The sequence below is a fragment of the Lissotriton vulgaris genome, chromosome 7, assembly GCF_964263255.1.
Source record: "Lissotriton vulgaris chromosome 7, aLisVul1.2, whole genome shotgun sequence".
In the NCBI taxonomy this organism is placed as follows: Eukaryota; Metazoa; Chordata; class Amphibia; order Caudata; family Salamandridae; genus Lissotriton; species Lissotriton vulgaris.
Window position 1 is genome coordinate 934827571 of NC_141695.1, and position 15710 is coordinate 934843280.

Consider the following 15710-nt stretch of genomic DNA (forward strand, 5'->3'; position numbering starts at 1 on the left):
GAGGACTAACCTCCTCACTGAGGTCCTTAAACCGCAGGCAAGCTCGGCTGAGCCTCTGCTGCCGTTTAATGAGGCCTTTTGGTCTGATACTATAATATATCATTCAATGTGTAGCTAAATAGCAATTTCAAACAACACAAAAAGGGCTAACAGGGATGTCAAAAAAAGTTACAACAACAATTTGAGAAAGTTCTCAATACTGTTTATATACTCCAAAACACAAATTGCAAAACTACACACTTGTACACAGCTTGTCACATAATCATGTGAACACAAAAAAGAAAAGAGGTGCACAGTGTCCCAAGTGTACATGTGAAACCAAAAAATTAAATACACAAGCAACATATATTAAATGCAGGCACAGTGGTTTCTCATAGAATAACAATTAAGAAGGAAAATGACCAAAATATTGATAATGAATTATTTATAGTGTCTATATATAATCCTAGGCACTAATTGTTGGTTCAATCCGGTGGGGGCTGGATACCACGGACTCGCTGGGCAGAGCGATGGCAACGACGGTGGCGATTCATCGCCACGCCTGGCTGAGGTCCGCCAACTTTTCGGCTGATGTCCAAAATACCCATATGGACATGCCGTTTGATGGCCGTCGCCTCTTTGGCGACAAGGCAGACAGTGCGCTTGAGCGCTTTAAGGACTCCAGGGCTATGGCCAAGTCCTTGGGCCTCTCGGGCCCACACCAGCAAATGTTTGCCTTTCGTGGCCAAGGAAGGGGCGCCCCCACACATCCTGCCAGCCACGGACCACAGACTAACATCCAGCGCGGTGGCGGACGTGGTAACCGCCGTGGCGGCGGTCAGGGACAACGGCGAGGTCAGTCCACACCTACCCCTGCAGCATCCGCCTCAAAACCCTCATAGTCCGAACTTTCAGGCCCATGTGGCGCCAGTGGGGGCAGGGTTCGCCATCACCTCCTCCACTGGCGCACTGTCAATCGGACAGGTGGGTGCTGCAAATCGTCCGAAGGGGCTACTCCCGCCCCATCGAGGCGACCCCTCCAGCCATGCCACCGCAGTACCACCGCGTGTCGGGGGATCACTTGAGTCTTCTGCAAGAGGAAGTTACGGCCCTCCTGGAGCTGCGGGCGATCCGGCTTGCACTGAAGGCATTCCTCCCTTCTGTCCGGGGGAGTGTAGTGCAGGTGTTCATGGACAACACCACCGCCATGTGGTACTGCAACAACCAGGACGGGGTGGGGTCGTGGACCCTATGCCAGCAGGCTCTGCGCCTCCTGCAGTGGCCGGAACATCAGGGCGTGACCCTGGTGGTTCAACACCTGGCAGGTTCCCTGAACGCCAGGGCGGACAAACTCAGGCGTCGGTGCATGATGGATCACGAATGGCGTCTGAACTCGGACGTGGCGCAAGGCCTCTTTCAGCAGTGTGGCGAGCCTTGGTTAGATCTGTTCGCCACAGAAGAGAACGTGCAATGTCATCAGTTCTGCGCGTTGGAATTTCCAAGGCGGCACTCGCTCGGAGTCGCTTTTCGTCGCGAGTGGAGCTGCGGTCTGTTGTACGCCTTTCCGCCTATACCACTTCTGCCCTGAGGGCTGAAGAAGATCAGACGCGACCGGGCCCAAGTTATCCTTGTGGCTCCGGACTGGGCATGAAGATACTGGGCTACTCAGCATGTCTGTCGATCTCCCGATTCGTCTGCCTCTTCAGGAGGACCTTCTGTCGCAGCAGCAGGGGACGGTCCTCCACCCGAACCTGTCCAGTCTCTACTTACATGCGTGGAGATTGAGCGGCGGCAGTTGAGGCCTTTTGACTTGCCTCCTTAAGTCTGTAATATAATTCTGGCAGCCAGGCGCCCCTCCACAAAATTGGTATACGCCTGCAGGTGGAACAAATTTGTGGCATGGTGCACCTCAAAGGCTGTGGATCCCCTTTCTGCCCCTCTTTCAGCGGTTCTTCTCTTTCTTCTCTCTCTTGCCCAGCAGGGCTCTGCTCTGGGCACTATCAAGGGCTACCTCTCTGCTATTTCCGCCTTCTTAAGGCTACCTGATCAACCCTCTTTGTTCAAGTCCCCAGTTGTAAATAGGTTTTTGAAGGGCATCACTCATATGTTTCCTCCTGTTCCTTTCGTGATGCCTCAGTGGGACTTGAACCTTGTTCTGACCTATCTGATGTGCGCTCCTTTCGAGCCACTTCATAACTGTTCTCTTCGTCTCCTTACTCTGAAGACTGCATTCCTGGTTGCCATCACCTCTGCCAGGAGGGTGAGTGAGCTCCAGGCTCATTCCTCTTAACCTCCCTTCCTTTCTGTCCATCCTGACAAAGTTGTGTTGCGGACGCGACCCTCTTTCCTGCTCAAGGTAGTCACAGCCTTCCACGTTGGGCAGTCCATCACCTTGGCCACCTTCTTTCCGCCTCCGCATCCCTCGAAAGAGGAAGGGAGGCTCCACTTTCTGGACCCAAAACGTGCGCTCTCATTCTATCTGGACCGCACACGCCAGTTCCGGGTGGATGACCAAATCTTAGTTGGTTATGTGGGCGCTAAGAAAGGTCGGGCGGTGCACAAGCGGACCATCTCTCTGTGGGTCGTGTTGTGCATCAAGGTATGCTACTCTTTGGCTAAAAAGGAGCCTCCTGTTGGATTGAGGGCCCATTCCACTCTGGCCACAGCTGCTACTACTGCCCTGGCCGGGGAGTCCCCTTGCAGGACATCTGTCAGGCAGCTACTTGGGCCTCGCTGCATACGTTTGCAAGACACTACTGCCTGGACAGTCAAGTCCGGAAAGATGGCTTTTTCGGCCGTTCCGTTCTCCAGGACTTTCTGTTGTGATCATTGGTTTGCAGACCCACCACCGGGGTTGGTATTGCTGGGGTATCTATTCTAAGGAAAGGAATCTATACTAACCTGTTTCTTTCAGATGCACAAGTTACTTACATTCGATAAAGATATATCTGTAATTAACAGTAGTTAGTATTAGATTCCTTTCCGCCCCACCCATCCTCTCCGTTCTGTGAACCGATATCTAGGGTTAAGGTCATCCCCTTTCAGGGCCCTAGTTTCATGGCACCAGTGTTGGTTTTTATCATGGCCTTGCGTATCTGGCGCGGAAAAGCTATGTATAAAAACTGACGTCAGCATGCGAGGGCGGCGTCTAAGTACTCCGGCGACGTCATCCTGGCGCCAACGACACAGACGACTGACGCGGAGCCGCAGACTACGCCTACCAACGCGCAAGGGTACTGCTACGCAAATGTTTCCGGATCCAGTTTGACGTCTGGGGATTTTCTAAGGTAAGGAATCTAATACGAACTACTGTTTCTTACAGATATATCGTTACCAAAGGTAAGTAACTTGTGCTTCTGTGTGCTATGTGCCTGCCTGATGTGTATTGCATGTCTGGCTCTGATGTGACGGGGCTGGTGAGGTGTGCGCTCTAGGGGGGCAGGGTGAGTCAGCGCTTGACTGAATAGGAGATCTGCATTTGTAGTAGTGAAAGGAGTAGTCCCTTGACCCTGAATAGGTCTGTGCCTGCCTGGGTGAGTGCTGGCTCCGCCCCACTGTGGTGTGTCTGAGGACCCATCTGACAAAGGAGGGTGGAAACCTGGTAAACAGAGTGCTTCACCACCCCCCAGTACCAGTTGAGGCTGGTTCCCCAAGCCCTGTGCCAGGGCAGAACAAAGAGGAATGCAATATAAATAGTGTGGCTGTGACCCCATGTAAGGTGTGTTCCTTGTGCTTTCTGGTGCTTACTTGTGGCCGGTTGACTGCCAGATTGCCAGGAGGAACCGCTGCTGGGCATGGACTGTCTGCCCTGCTAGGCAGCTGAAGGGTTTGATTGCCTTGGCACCCTGGCGTACTGGCATGCCTGCTGAGTTCTTTGCCCATCTTTGCCCATTTTTTAAAAGCGCCAGGACGAGAGGAGCATGTGTGCTCTGCAATGCTGAGCTGCCAGAGTGTCTTGAGGGAATCCCAGCGTGGGGATTCCCCTGCACGGCTTTAGAATAAGTTGGGAGCCTACCCCGCATTTTTGTGCATTATCAAGTGGAGTCATCGGTCCATGGCAAGGGATATTCTGGGCGGGGCTCCCGTATGCCAGAGAGAGCCCCTGCTTTTTGCCCAAAAATTAGGAGCTAGCCAACCCTGCATTTTTGTGTGTTAAACGAGGCCGCCGCACCATGAGCGGCGACCCGGAACGCAGCCAGACTGCCTGGTTTTAGGCGGCGCTCGGGAAAGGAATAAGACAGGAAGTGAGGCAGGAGTGAAGCCTGACTGTGGGCGGCCCCGGGCCAGACAAAGCACGAGCGTTGAGGAAGGCAGGCAACATGGTGTATAATGCGAGGCGGGGCTCCCGTATCGGTGAGGGGAGCCCGCGTGCCACACGAAGAGGAGGCAGAGCCTGGTGACGGCACCACCGCTGTGCACAGCCGAGGAGAGGCTTAACCGGAGTCTCGCGGGCTCCCATGGTGACTGCCTCCCTTCAACCAAGGTTCATTTCTCCAGCTGCACCGGGAGAATGCGGGTAGCTGCAACGAGAGGGCACTTTTGGTGTGATAATGAGGAAGGGGTGAGATGCACCGCCACCCTCCTGGCCCCCATGCATTAGTCACATGGTCGTAGCTTTAGAGGCACTGTTGGTGCTGATTACTTTCACAGCAGCACCGTAAGAGCGCGGGCAGCTGAAACGTGACGGTGCATTGTTTCAGGTCTCTGGAGAGACCTGTGTGGATCACACCCTCCTCCTGATTTCTGGTGCTGGCCTGTTAGGCCTGCACACCGCTGCTGTGGCAGCTAAGAGCCCTGAGTTTTGGGACACAGGGCATTTGGACCCAAAGGAAGGCCAGTTAGCCTGGGGTCCTTTTGAGTACCTGTTGTACTGGTGGGGGCAAGGCCCTAAAGGAATGCATAATAGGTTTATGCTGAAGGTGATGTATGCACCTGGGGAGTGTTAGTACGATGCACTCCTAAATGTGATTTATGCCAATGTGATGCAGACATAATTCGTTTCTATTGCTTGTGATAATGATGAGTTCATTATTTACCAGTAGTCACTGGTTGTGTTATTACTTGTGCTTTCTAATGGTTCTGCCCGTTGCCCGATTGGCCCGGTCATATATATAATCCCCTGTAAAATATTACCTGGTGCCAGTTGGCACAGTGCATATGTGTGATTATGATTCTATTGTGTTTTGGATTATATAAAGGCAATTTTTAGGTCTCGACCTCTGCCAATGCGCTTGCGCATTGCAGATGTCAAGACTATTAAATTGAAACCAGGAAAGCTAAACCACGCGGATTGCGCCGAGTGCATGTGTGTCCGTGCACACGCTTTCCATTTGCTTCCTGAGCCGCCTGCCTGCTTCACACTTCAAAGGAATGCGGCCCCCGCCATGCCGAGAAGCCAGCGCTTCCCTCCCACTCGCTCACTCCCCTTCTCCCCCGCCCACCCCCCACCCCATTCCACTTTTTTTTTATTGCCCGCGCGGCGTCACATTTACAGCCGCTCAGCGCCAATGCTTGTTTTTATTGTCTGTGTAGGAAGGTACCTCCTGACTATGGTTGCCCCCAACTTTTTGCCCTGTGTTTTAGCTGGTTTTTGACATAGTCGACCTGGGATCCTGCCAATCAGGACCCCAGGCCTACTGCTCTCTCTTTAAAATGGATTCCATGTACCCTAGGTGCATTTCCAGTTGGTACTGGGCCACCTTATCAGACCCTGTAACTCAGGGCATAGGTGTACCCAGGGCTGCCAGGGGCTGCAGCATGTATTATGCCACCCCTGGCTGGCCTCCTAAATTTGACACAACTGGCTGCATGACAGCTGGGGCAAAGTCGTGTAATCACCCTTTGCTGTAGGTGTAGTATACCTATACCTAATCCTAAAATGGACACACAGATTCCTATCAGTCACTCCTATGGCAGGCCTTGACAATCCTGAAGGCAGAGTGCTTGGAATCGTGTGAGATGGTGCTCTGGCATGAGCTGAGCCTGTCTGCAGCTTGCGGAACCAAGTCCTAATAGCTGTTCCATGATATCGCATACCATATACTCTTAAGTGCATTATAATCCTCGCGGTTAAATGCTATCTTTGGTATTGCTTTATCAAAACATGTCGAGTAAGGTGTCATACGAATTGGAATACTAACCCCTCGCCAATTCTGGCGACGGGGTTAGCATTCCACCCTTCTAGAGGGACACGACATGTATGTAACTGTGAACCCCGGTTAAAGTTAACTGAAGCCTCAGCTCCACAAAATGGATGCTGCCACCACAGCCACGAGTCTGACCCCCTGCAGCTGGGAGTCCTTCCAGCGAGAGGAGCCTGGACAAAGGGTTTCCTGTCCGGGGCGGTGCTAGCACCATCCCAGACATGGTTTTGTGTATCCTGGGTAGGCAGGGCTTTTCAGGAAGGTGACTGCTGAGTGGCACCCCGGTGCTCACTACGCATAGGCCAGTCAGAACCAGTTCCAGGGGCACACCAGCCCCTGGCCTGGGGAAGTCCGGCAGGGGAGAGGGGTGTAACCACCCCCCTCCTGGTCCCACCCATAGGCAGGACCTAGTCACCGGGTCAGCCCCCTTTTTTAGTATAAAGATGGGAGCGGGCCCCCTGTTCAAATTAGATCATCTTTGGAATCAAGACACGACTTTCTGCGAAAGGCATCAAGATTTCCTTCTTCAAGATTCTCCCTTGTGGCTAAGGAGTAGTCACCCTGCATCCGCAGGCACCATCCTAAGAACACTGTGGTCTGCTGCAAGTCCTTCTTCACGAATCTGACGACCCAGCTCGACGAGACCCGGCTTCCCTGGCACCTCTGACCTCTACTCACCTCTACAGCAAAGCTGAGAACTGTGAGTGCGACGAGACCTCGAGGGACCGACGATCGCCAAGACTGCACGACTTCTTTGTAACAAGCCCACCGAGTCTTCCACTGGTGAGTGCTTTGGGGTCCGAGAAGCCCCAACCCTGCGCAGCTCCAGCATCCAAGATCAGCCTCCCTGCATCTCCACGATCTGCGTGGGGCCCTTCTGCTGTTTGCTGTGTACCGCGTTGTTTGGCTACTAGCTGGCTGGCTTGTGGCCTTCTGAACGACGCCCGACGACATCACTGCTGCTGGTCTGGTTGCTCCAGACTGGCCCTTGCTTCCTTCTTCAAGAGAGGCACCCCGGACCCTCCTGGTCCACTCCAGACGCCATTTTAGGTCCACCGCGTGGGCTTGAATTTGCCAAGGCTTTGTTGCCCAATCCTGGGTCCAGCGACGCCGACAGCTTCTATCTTCGTGGGACAGCTCGCTCCTCCATCCTGGTCGCCGACAACGCCTCCTGGTCCGTGAGATCTCCGAGCACAGCGTCACCCACTCACCTTGTCGAGGTGGCTACCATCCGGTGCCCTCCTGGTGCCCACTGACTACTGGCTAGTAGTCACGAACTTGGTCCCCTCTGCTTTCAGGTGTCATCTTCCTTCGATCCAGGCTTGGATCCATCAAACTTTCTTCACTGGTCGCCTGCCAGCAACTTCTTTCTTCCAGGCTCCTGGTCCGTCAACGAGGATTCCCGACGTCCTTTGAGTCCTATGCAGCTGCCGCCCCTGGGCTAGGTAACTTCGGCATTTCGGTGCCCCAGCATAGCCTCACTATCCAAGGGTCAGAATCCACTTTCGTTTTCCTCCTACCAGGTCGGGTTCGCCCGAGAACACTAACTTTGCAATTCCTAGCTACCATAGACTTTGTCCCGCATCACGCGTGAGAGTGCACACTCTGCACCCGAGTCCCCTGGGTCTCCTAGAAGTAATCTAACGATTCTATAGTCAAGTCCTAGCGATTCCAAAGGCTATTAGTACTGTACTTACCTGCTAGTAATTTCGCATTCCACTTTTCAAGTATATGGTTTTCCGTGCCCCTCGGGCATTTGTATATACTGTGCTAACTTAAGTATTTTTGTAAGAGTTTTGGTTTGTGCTTAGTACCCTGTCCTCATAAAGAGTACAGGGCTGTTGTGATTCTTAATAAATAACTGTTTATTTTCATAACACTTGTGTGGTGTCCTTTCACTTGGTGTTCAAGGGGTATATGTGTGGTAAACAGCTGGCTTAACACGCCCTCTCGAGTCTTTAGCCTTAGACTGCTCGTATCCACGCTACTAGGATAGCTGGTCTATAAGGTTGACTTACAACCAATCATCAATAAGGGTTGCTGGACTGATACATAGTGTTCACTAGAATAGTGAGCACTGCATATCAGGCCACCTTCTCACAGTCTGCATTCCTAGCGGCACCCTTTACTTGTTCTCCCAAGCGCTTCGCTCCGCCCCTCCCTCGCCACAGAGCGCGTCCCTGTTGATTGATGTGGGAACCAACATTCTGAACTGTCACACTGACTCCCTCAACATTGCGTGCTCAGCTGTAACTTTATTGTGATAAAACAAAAAAAACGTTTTTTTACTCCTCTCTTGCCAGTACTGTGTGGGCGATCTTTCTGCTGTGCACTGGAACTTAGTCCTTCGCTTCTCAGCCACAAAACCATTTTAACCAGGCAGCACTTGAATCCAGCGGCCTACAGAAGAGAATGCAGACTACAACCCCCAGTATGCAGTAGGTTAATAAATGAATCTGCGCTGGTGGACACCGAGTCTCTAGAACTATCAAGCCCTAGCGAGTGTTAACACTGCAAGTGTCCACCTCGCAGACTGATATTAAGTGCCCCAGCCTCTTTGTTTCATGTTATTTTAACCCCCTAACAGGACCGGTCTTGCAGGGATCACATGTACTATTTTACTCCCCAGCATGCTATTACTAAAGACAGAAAAATTCTTATTGCTTCTTTTTGTTACGGCATACATTTCTATCATGTGGAAATTTGCCATTGGTACAGCTTCGCCGCATCTTGGCGACAATCAGGAGTCTTGCAGCTGGTCTCTTTTTGTTTATTTGTTTCAAAGCTCGGTGGAGTTAGCGCCAAAGACTGGTTAATTTTTTCATTTTGTAGATGGCTGGAACCAGCATATGTTTCATGTTGCTGCCCTCACTGGCCCCCTTTACTGCCTCTCCAATTCTCCGTTGGGTTGTGTTTGAAAGACGTGGAAATAAACCGAATGCACCAGGAATTGCACCAGTTGACGCTTTGCAGAAATGTTTTTATAAACACATTTGATTTGCTTTTCCTCACAAACCACCTTCCAAAGCTGCAGTTTTTATACAGAAATTTACCAGTGCTCTGCAAAATGTCAGTGAGGAAAGTCAGATGTGATAATTATAAATTAATATTCAATGTTGGGTCAGAATTTCATTGTGTTATGTACGGATGTCATGATTGCATTTCACTATTTGATGCGCGTGCTTCATTCTTATATACTTTCTCGCACAAAATATACTAGATTCAATTTACACATCTTTTCGGGTACTCATAGTGGACAGTTATTCCACATTTTCTCATGCTGGGGTGCGATTGATGTCATGCACATCTTTTCTGCAGCTAATACCTCGTTTCTACAAAGTTCATTCCGGAAATGTGCAATAATTTGTTAATTAGTGAATTGGGTTGTCATATGTTTGTTGAAGTGGGGTAACAAACTGTGGAGAGGAGTCCCGTGAACTCCAAAATCTGCATAAGCCTTATCTAAATGTTAGACCCCTTAAATTGTAGGGCTCCATTGCACCCCAGAAGCTTGTCAGGCCTCTAGGTTGTCTTGTTTCCCTTGTTTTTCTGCCCTCTGTTAGACTCGTTTTTTGTGCCCTTCTGCCCTCTGTTATTCCCTTGTGTTTCTGCCCTCTGTTAGGCTCGTTTTTGTGCCTTTCTGCCTTCTGTTAGACTCGTTTTTTGTGCCCTTCTGCACCTCTGTTAGACTCGTTTTTGGTGCCCTTCTGCCCTCTGTTAGACTCGTTTTTCCCTTGTTTTTCTGCCCTTCTGGCCTTTGTTAGACTGCTTTTTGTGACTTTCTGCCCTCTGCATCACCACATCTTCACTCAGCGCTACCCCAGCATCACTCAGCACCACCACATTATCACTCCGCACCACCACCACAGCACCACCACAGCACCACTCAGCACCACTACAGCACCACTCAGCACCACCACAGCATCCCTCAGTGCCACAACAGCATCACTCAGTGCCACAACAGCATCACTCAGCACCACCACATTATCACTCAGCACCACCACATTATCACTCAGCACCACCACAGCATCACTCGGCACGACCACAGCAGCACCACAGCACCACTCAGCGCCACAACAGCACCACTCAGTGCCACCACAGCACCACTCAGCGCCACCACAGCACCACTCAGCGCCACCACAGCACCACTCAGCGCCACCACAGCACCACTCAGCGCCACCACAGCATCACTCAACACCATCTCATTATCACTCAGCACCACCACAGCACCACTCGGCACCACCACAGCACCACTCGGCACCACCACAGCACCACTCGGCACCACCACAGCACCACTCGGCACCACCACAGCATCACTCGGCACCACCACAGCATCACTCAGCACCACCACAGCATCACTCAGCACCACCACAGCATCACTCAGCACCACCACAGCATCACTCAGCACCACCACAGCATCACTCAGCACCACCACAGCATCACTCAGCACCACCACAGCATCACTCAGCACCACCACAGCATCACATAGCACCACCACAGCACCACTCACCGCCACCACAGCACCACTCAGCGCACCACAGCATCACTCAGCGCCACCACAGCACCACTCAGCACCACTGGGCGCCACCACAGCGCCACCACAGCACCACTCAGCACCACCACAGCACCACTCAGCGCCACCACAGCACCACTCAGCACCACTCAGCACCACTCAGCGCCACCACAGCACCACTCAGCGCCACCACAGCACCACTCAGCGCCACCACAGCACCACTCAGCGCCACCACAGCATCACTCAGCGCCACCACAGCATCACTCAGCGCCACCACAGCATCACTCAGCGCCACCACAGCATCACTCAGCGCCACCACAGCATCACTCAGCGCCACCACAGCATCACTCAGCGCCACCACAGCATCACTCAGCGCCACTACAGCACCACTCAGCGCCACCACAGCACCACTCAGCGCCACCACAGCGCCACCACAGCACCACTCAGCGCCACCACAGCATCACTCAGCCTCAGCACCACGACAGCATCACTCAGCACCACTCCAGCATCACTCAGCACCACTCCAGCATCACTCAGCACCACCCCAGCATCACTCAGCACCACCCCAGCATCACTCAGCACCACCCCAGCATCACTCAGCACCACCCCAGCATCACTCAGCACCACCCCAGCATCACTCAGCACCACCCCAGCATCACTCAGCACCACCCCAGCATCACTCAGCACCACCCCAGCACCACTCTGCACCATCCCAGTACCACTCTGCATCACCACAGCACCACTCTGCATCACCACAGCACCACTCAGCACCACCACAGCACCACTCAGCGCCACCCCAGCACCAATCTGCGCAACCATTCAACAACAACTGGTTCAAATATGTTCTCTCAATGTTTCAAGCTTATTACAAATGTCACAAAAAGATGTTAATATTTCACTTCTGTTCTTGGATTTTCGTCACAATAATTTACACTGAACATAATCTTCACAAAAGTTATTTACAAAAGTTTAAGCTATTGCCATTATAAATTAAAAACAAAAGCCATTGTAATTTGTAATATCAATACATCTAAGTTACGTAAATACAAAACATGTTGCATTACAAATGCTATATGTGTCACATTTGCGAAAGTTATAACTATTGGCATTGTAAATGACAAAGCTATTAATTTAGCTATTTTCAAAACCAACACATAAATAAAAAAAATGGTCATTTACAAGACCAATAGCTCAAACCTTCCTAATGCGAGACCTATTGCATTGCAAATACTTGTTTATTTAGCCTTGTGTGGAGTTTCTTTTCGGGGAGCATCACTCAGCACCACCACATTATCACTCAGCACCACCACAGCATCACTCGGCACGACCACAGCACCACCACAGCACCACCACAGCACCACTCAGCACCACCACAGCAGCTGAGTGGTGCTGTGGTGGTGCTGAGTGGTGAGTGGTGCTGTGGTGGTGCTGTGGTCGTGCCGAGTGATGCTGTGGTGGTGCTGAGGTGGTGCTGAGTGATAATGTGGTGGTGCTGAGTGATGCTCCCCGAAAAGAAACTCCACACAAGGCTAAATAAACAAGTATTTGCAATGCAATAGGTCTCGCATTAGGAAGGTTTGAGCTATTGGTCTTGTAAATGACAATTTTTTTTATTTATGTGTTGGTTTTGAAAATAGCTAAATTAATAGCTTTGTCATTTACAATGCCAATAGTTATAACTTTCGCAAATGTGACACATATAGCATTTGTAATGCAACATGTTTTGTATTTACGTAACTTAGATGTATTGATATTACAAATTACAATGGCTTTTGTTTTTAATTTATAATGGCAATAGCTTAAACTTTTGTAAATAACTTATGTGAAGATTATGTTCAGTGTATTTTATTGTGACGAAAATCCAAGAACAGAAGTGAAATATTAACATCTTTTTGTGACATTTGTAATAAGCTTGAAACATTGAGAGTACATATTTGAACCAGTTGTTGTTGAATGGGTGCGCAGATTGGGGAGGTTTGGGGGGGCGGGGTGTGTTGGTGTTATTGGTGTTGGTTGGTTGGTTGCGCAAACGCTTTACACATTGCCTCTGGGATAAGCCTGAATGCTCGAGCCATGCTACCAAGGGTGTGAGCAGGGGGTTATCTTTAGCGTGCAACTCCCTTGCCCTGACTAGAGTGGTGGTTTCTGCCTGGCTTAGGCGCTTGCCCTAGCTAACCAGAAATCCCATTTCTAACAAATGCCAATACCTTAAACTCTAGCAAATGCAAGATCTTTGTATTGCAAATGCTTGGTCAGTGTGTTACCTTTGAATTAAGTTGCTTGTGACCTTAAACAAGGTGGGGTCATAAAAGACTTGAAAACATTGAACCTAATTAACGCCCTGTGACCCTCAGTTCGGGCTGCAGTTTGAAAGGGTGTGTGATGGCATTTATGTGAAACAAGCATTGGCAAAGTCTGTAGGTCTTGACGTCAGCCATTGTCAGTGCTTGTTTTATTTTGTAATTTTTTTTCACAACTTTAGTGTTGGGGAAGCTGCCGGGCCCACCTCAAAATTAGTCAAAAACAAAAATATCTTTTGGCCTCAAAACACACACATTGGCTAAATCAGCTAGCCAAAGACGTTGGGAGGCGGAACTGGGGAGGGCCTTGTCACCCAAAGAATGGGGGTACATCTACTATAGGGCACCACACGCAACACCAAGGCAAGGGAGACAGCAGTGAAACTCGCCATATACCGGCACCTTACTCCAGTCCGACTACACCAAGGGAACCCGAAGCGCAGCGACCTATGCTGGAGAGGGTGCGGGGAACAGGGTACCCTAACCCACATCCTCTGGGATTGTCCGGGGCTGGGAGATTTTTGGAAACAAGTCCTAGATGAGATTGACTCCACCTTCGAGACTGAAGTCCCGAGATTCCCTGCATATACTGTGTTGGGTCTACCCAATGCATTAATGTTCCCTCTGAAATCACTGCGTGGGAGACAGATGGGCATCGCTATGCAGGCAGCCACGCAACATATATTGTCGCTCTGGGGCTCTACGACTAAACCTACACATACGGGATGGCTCCATAAACTGTGGTTCACCCTTGGGATGGAGCGCATTCACGCCACTCTCACTAACTCCACAAACGCCTTCCGTAAAACGTGGCTTCCTTTGCTGACCCTCCTGTCCAAGGAATTCAATGAAATTACCTGCCCCAAATACCTTAGGGTTATGCGCCTCACTAACACCACCGATGACTCTTGTGACTTTAATTCTGGTCCCGTCGCGCTTCTGCGACACCATGCTGGTAACACTGACTTTCACAGGCACACTGGTCGGGGTGGGGGGCTGGGGGACTGCGAGGGGAGGGGGTGGGGGGTTTTAGTTCTTGTTGGTTTTCTTATTTCACTTATTTGCCCTTCCACGCACGATGTCGAACCACCTATTGGGCATATTTTCATTGCTTGTTTTGGCATGCTAGGGAAGACATGCTTGTCTGTCCCGCCCGCTATATGCTCTAAGCTTACTTTTCTTGTAGAGATGTCTCACTATATGCCTGTTGAAATTTTCAATAAAAACACTTTTGAAAATTAAAACACACACATTGCCATTGTAGCGTGGGAAAAGCCAGCAACCGTAAAGTTAGCCAACAACAGAAGTAGGCTGAAAAATGGAAGAAAAATGTGAATGGCACAGAAAGAGACCGATGGATGAAGAGGGTTCAGTGAAAGCCCTTATGAGTAACTGTATGCATATACATTTTAGTAAAATCAAAAGGTCTTGTTTAACGGCAGACCTAAAAAGAGGGTGATTCATGCAGTGGTTTGCAAAAGATGGGGAAACCATGTTGCACTGGTGGTGATATGCTTGTATCCCTTCTTTCTGAGCGTTGTCCTGGAGTTAATTTCGTTATGCTTTCTTGTAAGCAGTTTGCAGGAAGATGTGTCTTAATGATTGCTTGAACTGAATTTCAGATTGAACTTGCATTATGTCAAGTTTTCAGAAAACTGGGACTGTTAGTTTATTTTGATTGTTTACCCCATTTAATGTGCAGCGAAGAAAGATCAAGGAGAAGGTGATGAAAAGAAGCCTGCGCAGAAGAAAAAGGCCAAAGAGCTTAAAGTGCTCGACCAGAAGACTGCCCAGAATCTATGTAAGTATATGCTGTATAAAGAAATGCATTGTACTCCGCAGTTCAGGCTAAATGTTGGTACTAATATGTAGTAAGGAAGTATCCAGCTAATACTCAACATTTGCACACAACCTTTCACATGTAGGCATGTTGACCAATAGTAGAGAATGATACATGCACAACTTTTCAAGGGCAGACAACAACAGATCGTCAAAAATGCGTTTTTGATATATTATAGCGCTGTAGCTCGCAGATTTTCCAAAAGGTCAGGTTTTAGAACCATAGCCGTTTGAAGACTTTTTCCAAGATCCAAACATGTTTACCGAACTAATCCATGCGTTTCCGTCCTCATTGCTCACAAAGGAGAATTATACGTCTAAACAGATTTTTTTGTGAAAGTTTACACAAATTGACACATTGCAAACTAGACTCCTGGGTCTAAATAATTATACACATATTATTCTCTGAAAGCGTCCCGTGTCACAGCTATACTGCCATTTTCCAGCGCCAGGATGCCCGTAGGGTTGCAGAGCGCTTTAGAAATACTATAAATAAATACATTTTCTCAAAATGTCTAAATCTCACCTGTTCATGTAGAGTCAAAAGATGTTTGCTGAGAGCAATTCTAAAGTTACACAAGACGATTTTTAACTGAGCATTTTTCTATGCAGCCAATAGAATTAGACGAGTTGTGCAATAAGTCTGCGCCCTAGCTCTCTATATACTCAATTTGTACATAAGTAATAACAACACTACCGTTTAACAAACCACTTGTATCTCTTCTGTATAAAAAAAAAAGACGAACAAAGTGTTTGCCCTAAATCAGAACCCGTAGCCATTGGCACACGTTTGGCGAGCATTTAAAAAGGGATGAGATTTTATTACCCGCTAGTAAGAATTGCTTATGTGGTACCCTTATGTCAAGAAAATTATCCGTCCGTCGAAGCCATTGTGTTTTTTCAACCACTGGTAAGGTGGGTCATACAGAAATATTT

At 49.5% G+C, this 15710-nt stretch overlaps 1 protein-coding gene across 1 annotated transcript in view; it reads left to right on the top strand.

Annotated features, from left to right (window-relative positions):
- DIAPH1 (diaphanous related formin 1) overlaps positions 1-15710 on the top strand; it is a 1314985-nt gene that overhangs the window by 960372 nt on the left and 338903 nt on the right. The window contains exon 19 of the mRNA XM_086931364.1: positions 14638-14736. Within this exon, the coding sequence (XP_086787490.1) occupies positions 14638-14736 (99 nt within the window). The remainder of the gene's footprint in view (positions 1-14637; positions 14737-15710) is intronic.